This window comes from Dermacentor variabilis, chromosome 7 (assembly GCF_050947875.1).
Source record: "Dermacentor variabilis isolate Ectoservices chromosome 7, ASM5094787v1, whole genome shotgun sequence".
NCBI lineage: Eukaryota > Metazoa > Arthropoda > Arachnida > Ixodida > Ixodidae > Dermacentor > Dermacentor variabilis.
Window position 1 is genome coordinate 140,342,711 of NC_134574.1, and position 18,937 is coordinate 140,361,647.

General features: G+C 43.0%; 2 protein-coding genes and 1 long non-coding RNA gene across 3 annotated transcripts in view; 2 read left to right on the forward strand and 1 right to left on the reverse strand.

Moving 5' to 3' along the window:
• Nucleotides 1-18,937, forward strand: part of LOC142588001 (uncharacterized) — a 117,145-nt gene that overhangs the window by 93,388 nt on the left and 4,820 nt on the right. Inside the window, exon 10 of the mRNA XM_075699419.1 lies at nt 2,037-2,178. The gene's annotated coding sequence lies outside the window, so the exon portion shown is untranslated. The remainder of the gene's footprint in view (nt 1-2,036; nt 2,179-18,937) is intronic.
• LOC142588002 (uncharacterized) overlaps nt 1-18,937 on the reverse strand; it is a 107,172-nt gene that overhangs the window by 77,961 nt on the left and 10,274 nt on the right. The window lies entirely within an intron of this gene.
• Nucleotides 5,929-6,663, forward strand: LOC142588322 (uncharacterized). Its single transcript, XM_075699930.1, has one exon. The coding sequence runs from the start codon at nt 5,929-5,931 to the stop codon at nt 6,661-6,663; it is 735 nt and encodes a 244-aa protein (XP_075556045.1).

Here is an 18,937-nt window from a genome sequence, read left to right on the forward strand (position 1 = left end):
TCCATTTCCGCAACTTCCAAATATTAAAAGAATCCTTAGAGACTATAAGAGAGCTAACTCTGAATCAATAAATGAGCCAAGTCCATTTCTTAAGATATTCTTGAGTGATTTTGAACATCTTACTGTGCAGTCAAACCAGAATATATTTTTGACAGAGGTAAATCACTCCATCAAAAAGCACATCCCAACCCGTACTATACCTTGCAACCCGCACGCGCCTAGGTACAACAATCATTTAAAGCGGCTATCCAACAAAAAATAAAGACTATCATTCTGCAATGCAATCAACCACTGACTCATGTTAGAAAGCCTACACATTAGCATCATGCGCCTATGTAGCCACACTCAAATGCGCGCAAGAAACATTCTTATCAACCACATTACCATGTACGTTGACAACTAAAGTAAAAAAATTCTGGCGCGTCATACATCCTCCTTCCAAAAATTCTATCCCTCTTAACAATTGGTCTGGAAACCCTGTTCCCAAAAATTTATGCGCAACTTTTCTGAAAGATACCTTTGTTAAAAATTTCTTGTGCACTACAGATATTGAACTACCTGTCTTGAGTGACTAACTTCCTAACTGTCTTCAGTGAATGCTGAAGCTCCCAGTGGTATTTGACTAATAGATTCAATGAAGATACATTCGTCACCTGGCTTTGGTAACATGAGTGATAATTTTCTGAAAAACACCTGCTCTTGTAATTTCATTATATTAACTAAAGTATTCCAACAATCGCTAAACACACATACAGTTCTGTTAGAATGAAAGAAGGACAATTATTCTTTTGCACAAATCCGGCGGCAAATCATCACCTACCAATTATGATGAAACGGTACCTGCTTCAAACTACTAGAACAAATCTTCACTAACCTTGCGGATTTTCTTGCGTCGAATTCATTTTTTCGCCATCACAACCCTGATATAAAAATCATTCTCATACGAATCGCAAGTATTAACGTTTACTCAAAGACTGCACCAAATATTAGACCAGTCTTCTTTTGCCGATTTCATCTGCATAGACTTTTCGAAAGCCTTTGACAAAGTGTGCCATATACACTTGCTTTATAAATTAAGCAAGTTAAACATTGATCATAGTGTTCTAAAATGGATAGAGTCACTTCTCGTTAACCATTCCCAGTTCGTGACAGCTAATGGTCATAATTCACCGCATAGCGACTTTCAATCTTGTGTGCCACAAGGCTCCGTCCTGGGATCTTTCTTATTCGGTATCTATGTTGGTCCCTTACCTTCAGCGATTACTTATGACGTTCACTTATTTGGAGATGAATGTCTCATCTTGAGATAAATACCTAACGAGCACGAAATTACCCTGCTTTAGGCGGACCGTCATAACGATAGCAATTGGTGCCGATTGTGGTGAATGGAACTTAAGGTTAACAAGTATAAATTTATGAGAGCATCCCGGTCTAACGATAACCTTCCTGTGTACCACCTGAATAAAGTTGCTTTAGAAACGACATGTAAATGTAAGTACTGAGGCACGCATATAAAATGTAAATTATTGTGGAATGATCACGTCAAATACTTAATTAACCAAGCCAGCCGCTTGCTCGAGCAGGCAGTAACGCACCAATATTGCGTTTATTTGCGGGTTACTTTGACATTTGCAAAAACTTTCATGTAGCACGTATTGAGCAACAGAAAGCTGTATCAGGAGATCATGTTGCTCCACAATTCTGTCATTGACATTTTTAATCTAACTATAACTTTTGGGAAGTTGAATAATTAGAGACCTCCAAATGTGTAGTTAGGCGGAATGCAAGAAAATAATATGAGTATCTCCAAGTGACGGCGGACAACTATACTTTGGTTCTGTCCAGCTGTGTGACATTTGCAAATTTTTAAATCTGTGTACATAAGAGTTCGGACACCCGGTATATATATATATATATATATATATATATATATATATATATATATATATATACAGAAGCTGTTTATAAACTATAATTCCTTATGATGTGACACTGACACATTCGTAAAATGTACCGGCTGTTTTCTGTTACATCAGGGCGCAGCAAGGGCCGCCTCCACCTTCGTAAGGCTGGCTACACTACCTGCGGCAATTTTCCTGATCAGCACAGGTTCGTTCAAGGAATACGTTTCCGCATTCGCCTTGTCTTGGGAGGACTACAAATTTTGGATGGTGGCGGGTAAGTGAAGGCCAATTTTTCCATTTCCGTTTTCATAGCTACTTGTTTGCAAAGGCTCTCTTTACTTTCTCGAAATATAAATCTTAGATAGAGAAAGGAATAAGTCTGCGTACAATAATGGTGAGCGTCAATGGGAGCGAATAGCCAAGTGATTCTTGCTAGGTATTTCCTTTAATTAGAAGTTGATGAGGGCAGTCATTCATGAGCACTACACCAAAATTTTGAATTGTTCAGGCACTCGGAGCTGTCACAGTGCAGTGCACGCCTCACCGAGCTATACTAGTTATGTTCAGTATCACAACTGTCGTGTGAGAGCACATGGCCATTGCATCAGCACCTTTTGGCTGCAAAGGTTTGACAACCGACCATCAGCAGCCGACCACCGCAAACACGGGTAAAAGAGCCAAAGAACGATGGCTATTCACATATTAAAAAAAAGATCACTTGCGTGGTTAGATTCTTGTCGCCCTTATCTGATGTTGATGTAACATAATTTGTGATTTATCTTTTATTTTTTCACACACGCGTGAACTTTGTATAAAACAGTTTTTAAAGAAGAATACAATCAAATGCACTTCACAGAACTTGTAGGTCAGTGGAGCATACCATACGGGTATCATATAAGCAGGTAGAGGTGTACTTAGTCTCCTTGATCCCACAGGAGTTGCAGTAACTTAAACAAAGAACAAAGGCAACACTCCGCTGGCAGCTGTGATCCCTCGTGTGCTCTATGCTAACACTAAACCCACACCCCTACATCGTGCTCGCTGCAGCTTTGCTTCCTTATGGACGCCGCTGAATGTGCACGTGGTTGTATTCATAGGCTGCCGAAGTTTTCTTTTTACTCATGTTTCCACTGAATGTAAGCGCGAGCTTGTACAGCAGATGCGAATTGTAGTTTTGAGCAAACTAAGGTTTTGTAGAGTGCTAGTTTTGTTGACGTCGGAACAGTAGAAAAATTACGATCAAGATATCCTAACATGCGATTAGCATTAACATGCATATCCCATGACAGATCGTTATATATGGGAAGGATAAGGTATTTGTTAGCGATAAAGTATGTTGCCACTTTTGGAAAGAACGTTTTTGTTCAAAAACAGCGAATTTAGTTTTTTTATTATTTTAAGAATCTACAGGCATTCAGAATTGCGCTGCTGCAAAAATTATCTCTTTATCTGGTTCTGTCGAAAGCTATGATGTTTCTGCATGCGCCGGCAGACCTCTCTAAAACTAAAAGTTACATTTTGTGAAAATGAAACCTACATTTAAAATTTTAAAAGGAACTTACGTTTGTGCACAAATACGCAGGATACTTTTTAATGAATTTGTGACGACGTATTCTAAAGGTTGATAGGATTGAGCAATGGTGATCGTAATCATTTCTTTATTCAAATTGAACACATTGCCATGCGGGTCGCACGACGTGACATCGTGTTTACACTGCAGCGACGCGTTGTACTGCCATTTAAAGCTATTGTTTCATCACTTCAGTGACCTACATTGTTGTCTTACATCACACAACAAGTTGTGGCTAAGTTACGAGTGAAACAAATGCCGAAACGCAAGTTCTACGGCAATCGGTGCACGACGAACTACTCTATGAAGTGTGAAGTGAATGTTGCTGTTTCCGCAAGTGAAGTGAAACTGGGCCAGCTGCAGGAAAACTTTTAAGTGCCACCGGATGTGTTGTGGTACAGGGGAAGAGGATTGTAGATGTCGAAATTCTTTTCTCAGTTTTGTCGTCGCTGGCGTGCCCGGAATGGAAAAACATTTCACTGAAGCTTGAGGAGCGTTCGCGCCAAGGGGTATGTTTTGCATACGCCGTGTTATGTAGTGCATGTTCCCACGATCGTTTGTTTTCCTGACCAAAAAAGAAACAGCAAATGCAGCTGAAAACAACGTTCTGCGCTATCCGCCAGCTGGGGAAAGGAACTACTGGTACTTTGACATTTTCGAAGGGTATGAATAGACCACTGCCACTTTGTCATTCCGCCTATGACAAGGTTTCTTGCGAGCACTTTGATGCCGGGAAAATTGTCGCGTCTAAGTCAGTGATGGATGCTGCTGCAGAAGTGCTCCAGGTTGTCGGCAGTAACGAGTGTGGCGTATCGGGGGACCGCTCTTTGGAAAAGCGTGGGAACTCTTTGAATGGTTGTCTCTCTCTGATATCAGTATTCACAGGAAAGGTGATTGATGTGGAAACAATGTCTAAAAATTGCAAGGCATGTGAAAATATAAAGAAGTCAATATCAAAATTCAAGGCAATGTTAATCTTCTCCTTTGATATTAATGGAATTCAATGATTGAGCCGGTTCCCAGAGGTCAGACTGTTATTCAACACTACTACACTGAAGTACTAAACAAACTTCGTGAAAAAATTACAAAAAAGGGGTCACATTTGTGGAGTGATGGATGGCTCTTGCATCAGGACAATGCACCCGCTCACACGGCCCTATATGTCACGCAGTTTCTGACCAGTAAAAACATTACTGTGATGGGGCATCCTCCTTATTCACCTGATTTGGCTCCATGCGAGCTTTTTTTATTTCCTAAAGATAAATCTTGTTTAAAGGGAAACCATTTTACCTCAGTTGAAGAGGTTCACGCAAAAACGAAGAATCTCCTGAAGGGCCTTCCAAAAGCCTAATTTCAGAACTGTTACCAGCAATGGCCGCACTGAATGCGGAAGTGCGTCAATGCTGAAGGGGGCTTCTTTGAAGGTGATAATGTCACAGAGAACTGATTCTGTAAGTACAATAATTTATTGTAACAGTCTCGTTTTTTTGTGTCACACCTCGTATATTACATAATCATCTGCAACCAGAATTATTGATTGTGGTGTTATACACTGGGCAGATTATTAACATAAATCAAGAAGAGCAAAGGCCCCAAGACAGATAGATGCCCGTGGCACTCCGGATGCAATTGATGACAGTTATTTACTTATCTCTTTTTTGTTTTCAACACTGTTAGCCCTGCCGGGCTGTTACAGGGTGGGAATACACAGCACAATGTTCACGCAAAGAATGCTTTCAAATTTTCTGCAAAAGGGTAAAGCGTGTTATTCGACAGAAATACACACGAAAACCATGAAAAGTTATTGGCTGTGACATGTTCAGCTCTATTGGGAGAGAGAAGAGAGAAAGAAGTTTAATTACACGAAATGCCGAAAGGTCGGCCTGAGGTATATTCCTCTAGCCAGCTACTCGGCATTGGGGGAAGGGGAGGAGGGAAAGAAAGAGGGAAGAAAGAGGTGCATGATGGGTGACGATGACGATAGAAGGAAGATGTAGAACATATTGGGAAAACCTCGTTCATCCAAGAGGGCCCATTGAGGTATATATATATATATATATATATATATATATATATATATATATATATATATATATATATATATGGCTGAGTAGTTCAAGCTGGCCCCGGTAATTAATTGAAGAAAAAGAGTACGAGGTACGTTGAACAAGCACAGTGTATTTGACTGACGTTTTGGCTGGCGCGCCTGCCTTTGTCAAAGTGATTTTGACTTTGGCAAAGGCTGGTCCACCAGCCGAAACGTCAGTCAAATATACTGTGCTTGTTGAACGTATGTCGTACTCTATTTCGTCATTATATATATATATATATATATATATATATATATAATTAAATCCCGGTCCCCCGAGAAAGACGATTCGTAACACCGGTAATTCAGACGAAACTTCGTGTTCATCTGCTGAACCTGATAATGACTTGAACAATATTTCCGGAATGCTGACACAACTATTGGCTGGGCAAAAAACGATCGCTCGAGACATCACTGACATCAAGGTTTTTCAGCAAACTGTTAACAAGCGTTTTGACGCTCTGGAATCCCGTGTGGCCGCTCTCGAAAAAACTAGCGCTGATCCTAAAGTCTCATATGACCATTCTGGTTCTGACATACGCTCTTTATCTCAGGCTGTTTCGGAACTAATTAAAAAAAATTATGACCTTGAAAATCGCTCGAGACGCAACAATATAATTTTGCATGGACTTGGTGAACACAATGCCGAAAACACAGATACGCTTTTGTCTAATGTACACCAATTTTTCACAGAGAAGCTTCAAATTGAATGCCCGCCCATCGAACGTTGTCACAGGATTGGCACCAAACGTGAAGGTAGATCGCGCCCAGTTATATTAAGAGTACTAGACTTCCGGAACAAAGTAGAAATAATGAAAATTGTCTCAAAGCTGAAAGGAACAAAATTTTACATAACTGAAGATTACTCGGCTAATGTACGTGCCATTCGCAAAAAGCTATGGGCAGCAACCTCTTCTTTTCGTGACCATGGCTCTGTGGTGAGGTTGCATTATGACCATGTCTTTATAAATGGTGTCCGCTACAGGTGGAATGATGTAGCTAATGCCCTAGTTGATGATTCAGGTCTCGCTGTAAACGCCGTAGTGAATAATTCGAGCCTTTCTGACAACACTCTCCCGGCCACGTCATCTTCACCTTGACAAATTCGCGACTCTTACAAGCTTACTTTCTTGAATTTGAATGCAAGAAGTCTAGTAAATAAGTTCCCGCTATTTCTTTCCTTGGTAGCCTCCTATTCCCCTCATTTCATTGGTGTCACTGAAACATGGCTTCAAGATCACATATATGACTCTGAAATCACTCCACCCGGCTATGTAGCTGTCCGATCAGACCGCAAAACTGGTAGGGGAGGCGGTGTCGCCATTTTTTTAAAATCGGATTTAAAGTTTTCAGTTATCTGTCCTCCAGCAGATCTTGAGTCTGTTTGGTGTAAATTATACCTAGGCAAAAAAACAATCATAGTCTCTGTTTTCTACCATCCACCTGCCTCTTCACCTGATAACATTTTTCTTCTCGCTGATTACATCAACACGCACAGTTTTCATGCATCTAGCTTAATTCTAATGGGAGACTTTAACACACCAGATATTCACTGGCCCTCACTATCGCATCACAGTTGTTTAGGTAGCGAACTAATTAACTTTTCTTTATCTTTTGGGCTTACACATGTAGTCAATGGCGCAACAAGACAAAACGCACTTCTTGACCTGGTGTTCATTAGTTCAGACCTTGTTGATAAGCTGTCTGAGTGTGAAATTACTGACGGCATTTCAGATCACAGGGCAGTGTTCATATCGCTAAACTGCACAGTTTGTAAACCACGTGCCGAAATTCAAACTTTTTTCGGCTTTAATCGTTCTGATGACACGTCTATTCTTGATGTCTTATCAGAACGTTTTGAATCGTTTTGCACACTTAGTAAAGACTGTGACGTGAATACATTAGTTCGGCAATTTGAAAACATTATAAAGCTGTGTATTCAACGCTTTGTTCCGTTAAAAACTACGAAAAAAAATCGTGCCCTCCCTTGGATGACTAGAGAAATCTTGCAGTTATCACGCCGCGTTAGAAGACTGAGACGCTCAAAACGTAGTAATGACCCTGATGCAATTGCTAGATTCACCTCTGCCAAAGAGGAACTAAATTTGAAAATGAATACGGCCGAAGATTTTTGCTTTCATATCGAGCTGCCAGGTTTACTAAGAAATAATCCTCGGAAGTTCTGGCGTTCTGTCATGCCTACTACTGAAGCTTCATCTTCATTCACTATCAATGATGAAACTATAAATGATCCTGCACGCATCTCCAATGCATTCAATGAATATTTCCATTCGGTGTACGCAAATGATTCTCATGTCTGCCCTGCTTTTGATAATGATTCAGATTTTTCTATTTCCGACATTTCTGTTGATGTTAATGGCGTTCTTAATTTGATTCTAAATTTAGACACAAAAAGTCTAGTGGCTCCGACGGTATTCCTAATTCCTTTTTACTTCGCTATTCACAATGGACATCACGCTATATTGAAATTATATTCAATAAGTCTCTAGATACAGGAATCGTTCCTTCATCGTGGAAACTTGCAAGAGTAATACCCTTGTATAAAACAGGCAGGAAGACAGACATAACGAATTACAGGCCCATTTCTTTAACTTCCCAATCGTGCAAAATGCTGGAACATATTATTTACAAACACGTAATAGATTTTCTGCAGTCCAACACCATTCTAACTAATGTTCAGCACGGCTTTAGACGTGGTTTCAGTACTATCACGCAGTTAACCGACTTCACCCATGACATCGCTTATCAGTTGGATCTCGGTAAACAGATTGATGCTATCTTCATTGATTTTTCTAAAGCTTTCGGTTCATTACTTCATTCTCACCTCTTGCAAAAATTAAATGCAATACTAAAAAATTCCCATCTGGTCAATTGGATCGCTAGTTTCCTTTCTAACCGGTCCCAATACGTCGACTTTAGTTCTGCAAGGTCATCCATACTTGAAGTAGGCTCCGGGGTTCCTCAAGGATCCGTCCTGGGTCCTTTATTGTCTTTAATTTATGTCAATGACCTCCCAAAACATGTTTCCTCTAATATTCGTCTTTATGCTGACGATTGCATCTTATACGACGTGATTGATTCCCCGAATAGTTTTCAGCGATTAAACGATTCCTTTATCTCTTTCAGTGCTTGGTGTGAAAAATGGAAAATGAACATTAATTTTAAAAAAACGGTTGTTTTGTCCTTCACGAAAAGAGCAGCACCTGTAATTGCGACATATTCATTGAATGGGTCTCCTTTAACCAGAGTTCGACAATACAAATACCTTGGCGTAACATTTACTCACAATCTCTCATGGACTACACACGTTAACCGAACATGTTCAAAGGCCCTAAAACAGCTTGGATACCTACGTCGTACTATGCAAAAGGCTCCGAAAGCAACAAAACTTCTAATGTATAAAACTCTTGTTCGCCCCATTATCGATTATGCCGCAACAGTCTGGTCACCGCATAACCAAAACAACATAATCAAACTAGAAGCAGTGCAGAAAAAAGCCGTCCGTTTCATTTTACATTGGTATGACCGCTATTTGTCACCGTCGTCCGCCCTCCCAACGCTGAATCTAACATTACTTTCAGTACGTCGTGATGTGTAATCATTAAAATTTTTGCACAACATAATTAACAAGTCATACCACACTTTAAACACAGCTTGCATATCTTTCACCAAGCCTTCTTGCACGCGTAATTTCCACGAGCTTAATCTTAACCCTCTCTATGCCCGTACAAATACCTTCAAGTACAGCTTCTTTCCCCGCACAATAGAAGTATGGAATTCCTTGCCTGGCTGCGTTCGTTCACTCCCGATAAGCGAATTTGAAATTGCTGTCTATAAAAACCAGTATATTTAACTATTTAAATCAGGTTTAGTTTATACTTTATGTGTGCGTATTGCTGTGTCGTTGCTTTTTATGAATCGTTGAAAACAATTTGTAAGATTTTGTAAATGATTGTAAAGATGTTGTAAGAGTCAATGTTGATTTCACTTTATTTTTGTTCAACACTGTTTTTGCCCACTCCTGCAATAGCCCTCCTATGGGGCTGCAGTATGTACAAATAAATAAATATATATATATATATATATATATATATATATATATATATATATATATTGTCACACATTAAGTTCAAGAGCAAGCAACAGTACCAGCAGACACACACCAAGGGACGGTTCTCCAACTGGCGCGGGATCGTTTTGTCGTCATCGTCTTCTTCGCCGTTTTTGCTGGGCACGCAATGCTGAACGTTTGCTGCCTCAAAATACCAGATGGCATTATTTCCCCTCCCAATGATGAATCGACACGATGCTCAAACACAAGACGTACACGGAAAATACACAAATCAAGTAAGACAAAAAAAAAAAAAACGAAAAGGCGCTAGCACATACACGGACATGACATGAGGCAAATTAAATGGTTTCGGTGGTCGGGAACAAAAAAAAAAAAAAACGCTTCGCAGTTAATTAGAGGACGGCGGGACTACAGAAAAAAAAATAAAGAAAGTTTGTTTCACCACTACACTATAATAACATCACCGTATAACATACGGCTTGAGGGGAACGACATGTATAATCTTTGCACATTGTAATCGGCGCTTGAGCGATGGCAGGTCTCCGTCTCGAATCACCTTATAGTTCACGTCGCTGACAGCCTTAGTACTGTGTATCGTCCGATGTACTTTCTCAGGAGTTTCTCACAGATGCCTCGCCGTCTAATTGGGGTCGAAACCCAAACTTGGTCATCACGCTCATTGTAACTCGCCGATGGTGGAGGTTGTACCTTATTTCCTCTGTACACTGCTACTGTCTTATGTGCACACCAGCAGTCGACGTGCTTCGTCGGCGCGCTGAATGTACTCCCCGACGTCAGGAGCTACCTTGTGGAGCTGATCGACGTCTTCATACGGAATCATTACGTCTAGCATAGTTTGAACAGCTCGACCATAAACGAGGCAGAACGACCTGGATCGTGCAGTTACCTGCGTGCCAGAGGTCTACGCAAACATTACGTATGGCAGGATTTCATCCCACGTTTTGTGCGGCACATCCACGTACATAGATATCATGTCTGCCAGTGTTTTGTTTAGTCTTTCTGTCAAGCCGTTAGTCTGGGGGTGGTATGCCGTGGTTTCGATGAATCGTGTAACTCAATTTGAAAATGACGTCCTGAAGTTTCGCCGTAAAAACTTTCCTTCGGTCAGTGATGATGAATGACAGTGCGCCATGCCGAAGCACCATGTAATGCATAAAAAACTCTGCAACTTCAGAAGCTGTACGGCATGGTAGTGCCTTTATCTCAGCGTAACGCGTCAAGTAATCAGTTGCAACAATGCTCCAATTATTGCCGGAAGAAGACAAGGGAAATGGTCCAAGACGGTCCAATCCAATTTGATCAAACGACGTTCGCGGAGGGTCGATGGGTTGTAGAAGGCCTGCAGGCTTGAAGGCTAGTGACTTGCGGCGCTCGCATTCATGGCATCCTTTCACGTAGCGTTTGACGCATGCAATCAGCCTAGGCCAGTAGTACAGTTGCCGTACCTTGTCCAGAGTCCTTGAGTAGCACAAGTGGCCAGATATAGGCTCGTCATGGCAGGCTAATAGGATGTCGTCACGAAGGATTTCAGGTACTACTAGAAAATGTGGTTTGTCCCCGGCACCTGTGCTTTTTGTATCAGATGCGCTCTCGTAGGCAAAATGATGACAGCCTTCGTAAATAGGGCGAGGAATGGACAACATGCCGCCTTCTATGTGATTGATGATTGGCCTTAACTCAGCGTCCGATCGCTGTTTAGTGAGTTGATCCGGCCCGCTGAAGGCTCCCAGGTAGTCATTGTCATCTTCCTCGCCAGGATTCTGAGATTCAACAGGTGCTCGTGATAGTGTGTCAGCATCTTCATGTCTTCTGCCTGACCCATACAACGATGGTGATGTTAAATTCCTGTAGTCGCACACTCCAACGTGTCACTCATTCAGAATGGTATCGGAGGTTGGTCAACAAGCACAAAGAATGATCTGTCACCACTTTAAATGGCCGCCCGTAGAGATACGGTCTAAACTTTGTAGTAGCACAAAAAACCGCGAGGCACTCCTTCTCTTTGGTGGAATAATTGGACTCTGCGTGTGACAGAGTGCGGCTCGCGTAGGCGATAACTCGTTCAGTGCCGTCTTGCCGTTGCACCAGGATGGCTCCGAGACGGATATTGCTGGCGTCAGTGCGCACTTATGTGTCAGCATCCTCATGAAAATGACCGAGCACCGGAGGAAAAGACAAACGACGTTGTAGCTTCGCAAAGGTGGTCTGCTCTTCATTAGTCCAGAGTAATGGTACGTCGTCGCGCGTAACACGAAATAGCGGCTCTGCAATCTTCGAAAAGTTTTGAATGAAGTGTCGATACTATGCATACCAGCACAAAAATTGTCGGACAGCTTTCTTGTCTTTTGGAGCTAGGAAAGGAGCTTCGACACCAGTCTTCTCGAGATCAGGCCGACCACCTGGTGCGCTCACGACTTGACCAATTAACTCTGGCTTGAGTGTAATATCAAGAAATCGAGTGGCTTGGCGTGCATTCTGAAGGCGTCAAGGGCGCTCGTCAAATGTTTCCGAGAAAACAACGATATCATCGAGATAGACGAGGCAACCTTTCTATTTGAGGTCAGCGAGAATGGTATCCATCATTCGCTGGAATGTGGTTAGAGTGCAACAGAGGCCGTAAGGGGGTACTCTAATCTTGTAAACGTCGTCCGGAGTCACAAAAGCAGTTTTCTCCCGGTCCCGCTTATCTACTTCAATTTGCCAGTAGCCACATTTCAAAATCGATAGAGGAGAAATAATTCGCGCGACTCAGCCTGTCCAGAGAATCGTCGACACGAGGTAACCAGCAGACGTCATTCTTTGTGAAGCTGTTTAGCTTCCAATAGTGCACATTTAACTGATGTGTGCCATTTTCTTTAACAAGAAGGACTGGCGATGACCAGGGACTGCACGAAAGCTGTATTACGCCGTCTTGAAGTGTTTCCTTCACCTGTGTATGAATCGCATGTCGTTCCATCGGGGAAGCACAATAAGGCTTTTGCCGTATGGGGGCACGCCGTCATAGGTGATGATGCGGTGTGCTGTAATCGATGTTTGCGTATCTTCGACGACCATGCAAATCAAGAGTGGAAGTCGAGTTAGAGCTCGCGCAGGAGTTGTTTGTTTTCTTCAGGAATCTTTGTACTAATGTCGGCGTTGCGTAGACGTACTTCGACACTGCCGATTGCCTCGGAAACAAAACACACAGTTTCATCGGCGATCGAGTTGGTGTAGACGATTACAGTACCGGGGAAAAGGTGCCGATGTTCGTAGCTGAAGTTCGTCACTAGAACCTCACAGTGGCCATCGTGGAGATTAATAAGGTTTCTTGCTACGCAAACACCTTGAGAAAGCAGGAGCGAGCGATTGCTTTCTGTGACCGCTTCGTCGTGTAAGAGTCTGTCACATGCCACATGAACCACGACACTTGCATGCAGTTGTATTGTGACAGCGTCGTCGATGACACTAAAAGATGGTCGAGGGTGGATGGTGTTGTTGGTCGTCGCTGTGGCGCGCTTTGTCGAGAAAGTGATAAAGTGTTGTTGGATGTTGATGATAGCTCCGTGCTCCCCGAGAAAGTCTGTGCCGATGATTACGTCTCAAGAACACTGATAAAGAATGATCAAGCTGGGAACAAAGGCAGAGCCGCGAACCTGCATTCGTGCCGTGCACATGCCGAGTGGTGTGACGATGTGCCCTCCAGCAGTACGGACCGGCGTTTGATTCCAAGGCGTCGTCACTTTCTTCAGAAGTGTGGTCAGTTTATCGCTGATTATAGACTAATCCGCTCTAGTGTCCACTAAATCAGTCAATTCACGACCGTCTAGCAGTACAGGAATGTCCAAGGAAACTCTTCTTCCGTAATCCGCAGGTACTGTCATCGTCGATGCATCGTGCATCCGCGTGCGTGTCAGTAGGACACCTTGAGTACGTCAAAACTGAGCGGCTTGGTCCCCGAAAGCCGTTGTGGTTAGTTTCCCGGTGCGGGCTGGGCGACCGACCCTGCAACACACTGGAATACGTACGGCGAGCCGAAGAAAACCGTCGCAGCGAAGGGGAGCGTGACTGGTGTCGAGCTGATGGGGATCCGCGCTGCTGGGCAACGTATTCTTGAATTTCAGGAGGACGCTGCCGAACCTAGGTAGCGGTGAGTTTGCTGAGAATCCCAGTAGCCTGAGCTCTCGATAGGAGCACTGTCGGTAGGCAAGCCCAGCTTCGCCACAGTTAAAGCAAACGGGAGGGCGATCAGGTGATCACACCTATGAGTTCCTTCGGGCCTGTCAGTGATCCTCGTAACCCGAGGCTACTTGGACGAGCTGTAGCATCGCCAGGCACGCGTTGCGAAGCGGGGAGGCACGAGGGGCTGGTTGCCTCCAAGCTTGCGAATATTCCATACGGGGGCTGTCAGTTCTTAGCGGTCAAACTTCTGTGTTGGAGGGTGGTTCTCTTAGCGCATGCTGGACTGCGTCACGGAGAGCGCTGGACAAAGAGCTGAGCGTTGTCTGTGAGGGTAGTTCTTCGCGGACTACGGAACGAATGAGCAATCAAAAGAAATTGACGTGGCTCCCGGGAGCCCCGAACGAGTCCGTAGGTGAGGCAGCGTTCACTTGGCGCTCGCATGATGGTGCACGCTGCCAAAGAGTCTGTTCCATAGTGACAGCCTCGGAAAGAAAATCTGACATGGTCTTGGAAGAAATGTGCACGGGACTGCCGAACAGCTACTCTTTCACTCCGCGCATCAGGTACCCCACCCACCTTCCTTTCTTCCGACATGCTGCGGTAGGTTCGTCAAAAGGGACACTTCATGTCCTCGACATACATTACGACATCTTCATTTGGCATTTCTATACGTTACTGGAGATCACTCTCAGCTCGCTCTCTGCGGTCGGGGCTCGCATACGTCTCAAGCAGCCAGCGTTTGAATTCTGCACATGAAGTAAGGGCATCTGCACAGTTCTCATACCAAACACATGCGTCATCGTTAAGACTGAAACATACGTTTTCAGTTTGTCTGCGTCATCTCACTTCTTGAACGCGGCAACACGTTAATAGTATACCAGCCAATTTTCAACATCCTCATGTATGGCGCCGTTGAAGGGATTCGACGTTCGCGGATTGAGTAGCGTACAGTGAATCGGCGTTGTGTCTTCCGAACCGGTTGGGGTGGTCTGAGCTGCCATTTTCCCTGGGAGGAGTCCAAACTCAGGGGCCTGTCCACGGACACTTCTGCTGGTGCGGTGTACAGCGTAACCACCCGTACGTGGCGGGAGCTACTGCTGTTCGGAGGGGTTTGGTGCATAGATTAGATTACCCCGCACCTCTACCAGTTTGTCACGCGCTAAGGCAAGAGCAAGCAACACTACCAGCAGCCAGACACGAAGGGACGGTTCTCTAGCTGGCGCGGGATCTTCTTTGTCTCTCGGTCTCTCTCTCTCTCTCTCTGTCTCTCTCTCTCTCTCTCTCTCTCTGTCTCTCATATATATATATATATATGTGTGTGTGTGTGTGTGTGTGTGTGTGTGTGTGTGTAAAGTCTTTAACTGAACACTTTCAGAAACTTTTGACACTTGCCTGCAGCAGGTAGCCTAATTTTTCCCCATACGCCCCATTTTCATCAATTTCACAGGTGTTCTGAAGCTAATACAGGGCCTCAAGTTATCGTCTAGTTGGGGGGTTGACAACATCAATTCAAAATTTTTGAAAAATACTGCTGTTTATTCCAGCGTATACTCAGCGCACCTTTTCGCCCAGTCTGTTCAACACTCCACAATTCCAGCTGATTGGAAGGTAGCAAGGGTGTTTACACTCTTCAAACAATACTTATCTCTTATAGATACTCTTATATCTCTTATAGATACTCTTATCTTGTTTCTTTTCTTGAAAGCAACTCGTTTTTTATTTCTTGCCTGCACTGCTTTCGAAGGAATTTTTCTTGCTTGACTTAACTCTCACTAATCGCATCGGCATTAGATAGTGGTTTGCTAACCGACTGTATCATTCTAGACTTTGCTAAGGCTTTCGATAAGGTGTCACATCAATTACTCCATCGTAAAATTAGTTCCCTGAATATTGACCCTAATCTTTTCAAAGGATTGAATGTTTCTTGACTGAACGCTCTCAGTTTGTATGAGCTAACGACTCGTTATCATCACTCTGTGCCGTCACATCTGCTGTTCCCTAACGTTCTGTTTTGGGCCCCCTACTCTTTCTAATACATAATAATGATATTTCGGTTAATGGAGATTAATAGAGTTTCACTAGAGTGTGTCCTATCTTATAGATATATTGGCCTTCACATTACTAACACCATATCCTCACGCATGCACATCGAATATGCCACTAGAAATGCGAACCACTCCCTTGGCTACATGAGCAGAAACTTCTCTCAGGCTCCATCCCATTTGAAGTGACTTTTGTCATAATCATCAGCAGAAGCAGCCTGTTTTATGTTGAATGCAAGTCGAAGGCCTCTCCCTGCTAACTTCAATTAACCCTGTCCTGCACCTTCCGATTCCAACTAGCTCCCGCGAATTTTCTTCTTTCATCGCTCCTACCTAGTCTTCTGCCGTTCTTGACTGTGTTTCCCTTCTCTTGGTATCCATTCTGTAAGCCTAATGGTTCAACGGTTACCTAACCGGCACATTACATGGCCTGCTCAGCACCATTTCTTTCTCTTGATGTCACTCCGAATATCGGCTATACCCTTTGATCTCTGATCTAAAGCGCTCTCTTTCTGTCTCTTAACGTTACTCCTAACATTCTTTGTTCAATCGCTCCTTGCGCGGTTCTTAACTTGCTTTCGAGCCTCTTTATCAGTCTCCAAGTCTCCGCCCCTTATTTCAGTACTGGTAAAATGCACTCATCTTACACCTTCATTTTCAGTGATAGTGGTAAGCTTCTACTGAGGAGCTGACAATGTCTGCCGTATGGGATCCAACCCATTTTTATTCTTCTATGAATTTCCTTCTGATGATCAGGGTTCCCTGTCAATTGTTGACCTAGGAAAACGCTCTCCTTCACAGACTCTAGAGGCTCGCAGGCAATACTCAAGTCTTGTTCCCTTGTCCAGCTATTCATTATTATCTTTGTCTTCTGCATATTAATCTTGAACCCTACTCTTACACTCTCTTTGTTTAGTTCCTCAATCATTTGTTGTAAAATGTCTCCATTGTTGCTGAATAAAATGATGTCATCGACCAATCGATGGTGGCTGAGATATTCGCCATCATTCCTTAGTCATAAGCCTTCCTAGTTTAATAGCTAGAATATATACTTCTTCTAAGCACGCAGTGAATAGCATTGGAGAGATTGTGTCTCCCTGTGTGACCCCTTTCTTTATGGGTATCCTCCTGCATTTCTTGTGTAGAATTAGGGTAGCTGTGGAACCTCTGTGGATATTTTCCTAGGTATTTATGTAAGCATTGTGCACTACCTGATTACGTAATGCCCCTATGACTGCTGGTGTATCTACTGAATAAAATGTTTTTTTCTTAATCTATGAGAGCCATATTGAGAGGCTTATTATACTCTGCGGATTCCTCGATAACCTGAATAATGACATGGATGCGATTTGTTGCAGAGTATCCCTTCCTGAAGCCATTTTGTTCCCTAGTTTGTCCAAATTCCAGTGCGGATCTTATTCTATTGCAGAATATTTTGGTAAATATTTTGTATAATTCTGGGAGTAAGTTAATGGGTCTATAATTATTCTTTAACGTCTCTTTTATTGCGGATAAGTAGAATGTACATTCTTCCAGTTGCCGGGGACCCTTGCAGTCAATAAACACTTCGTGTAAAGAGCCGCCAGTTTTCTAAGCATTATGACTCCTCTATCTTTCATTAAATGGACTTATTCCGTCTTCTCCTGCCGCTCTTCCTCGATCCATGTCTTGCAAAGCCCTTCTGACCTCATCGCTAGTTATAGGAGGCGTTTCTGTATCCTATTCATTAACATTTCTAATTGAGGTAAATGACTTTTCTGGGTACAGTACCAGTCAGTATAAAATTCTTCCGCTGCACTACTATATCATCGAGATTCCTGATGACCTTACAATGCTTACTTTTCAGTGCATACATCTTCGTTTGTCCTTTGTCAAGTTTCTTTCTCAGTGATTATAGGCTGCGTCCTTATTTTATGGCTTTTTCAGTCTTGCTCGCGTTATAGTTTCGAATATCACTTATCTTCGCCTTTTTGATCAGTTTCGAAAACTGCGCGAATTGTTCTCGAGTTGGCCACTCTCATTCTTTGTCATTTCTTCATTAGGTTCTTTGTTACTTGGGAGAGCTTGCCTACTGTTTGCCTTGGAGCCTTGCCTCCCACTTTAATGGCTGCCTCTGAAGCCAGCCTCGTTACGGTTTTATTCATTGCCTCAATGTCATCTTCATGTCTCTGTTCTAAGGCTGCATATTTTTTTGCAAGTACCAGCCTGAATTTGTCTGCTTTTACCCTTACTGCTTCTCTGTTGACCTGCTTCTTCTTGACAAATTTTACTCTTTCTCTTATCAAATTGAGGTCAATTATAGCCCTCACTAACCTATGATCACTGCACTTTACCCTACATATACCTTGCACATCCAGCTCTATGGTGGGATCAGCAGGAAGTATGAAACCAATTTGATTTCTTGTTTCACCATTAGGGCTCTTCCAGGTGCACTTTCTGTTGCTATGCTTCCTCAAAAAGGTGTTCATTATTCGCAGCCTATTCCTTTCTGCGAATTCCACCAGCACCTCTCCTCTAGAGTTGCTAGAGTCAATGCTGCAGTTGCCAATTGCTTGTTCACCAGCGTGCTTTTAGCTCACTTTTGCATTGAAGTCGCCCCTTACTACAGTATACTGAGTTTGCAATTTTATCATCGCTAAGTCAGCATCTTCATAAAACTGCTCGACTTCTGATCGTCGTGACTGGATGTTGGAGCGTAGCCTCGTACTACCTTTATAAGTTTAATAAGTTTGATTACGACTACATGTACCCTCTGAATAATGCTGCAGAATTCGTCAATGGTGCCCGCTGTGTCCTTATGGATTATGAATCCTACCCTGTATTCCTTCTTATCTGGGAAACCTCTATAGCAGAGGACAAGTCCCTTATTCAGCAATGTATATGCCTCACCAGTTCTTCTAATCCCACTAAGGACGATGATATCCCAAACAATGCCCGATAGTCCCTCCAAGAAACACGCTAAGCTAGCCTCATTCGACAGAGCACGCAAAATAAAGGTTGGCTTTTGTATCAAACACTAATACGGCATCAACTAGAATATGCGTTATTCATATGGGACGC

What these genes read in the sequence shown, in the direction of transcription:
- LOC142588322 (XM_075699930.1), top strand. Translation starts at nt 5,929, where the DNA reads ATGCTGACACAACTATTGGCTGGGCAAAAAACGATCGCTCGAGACATC.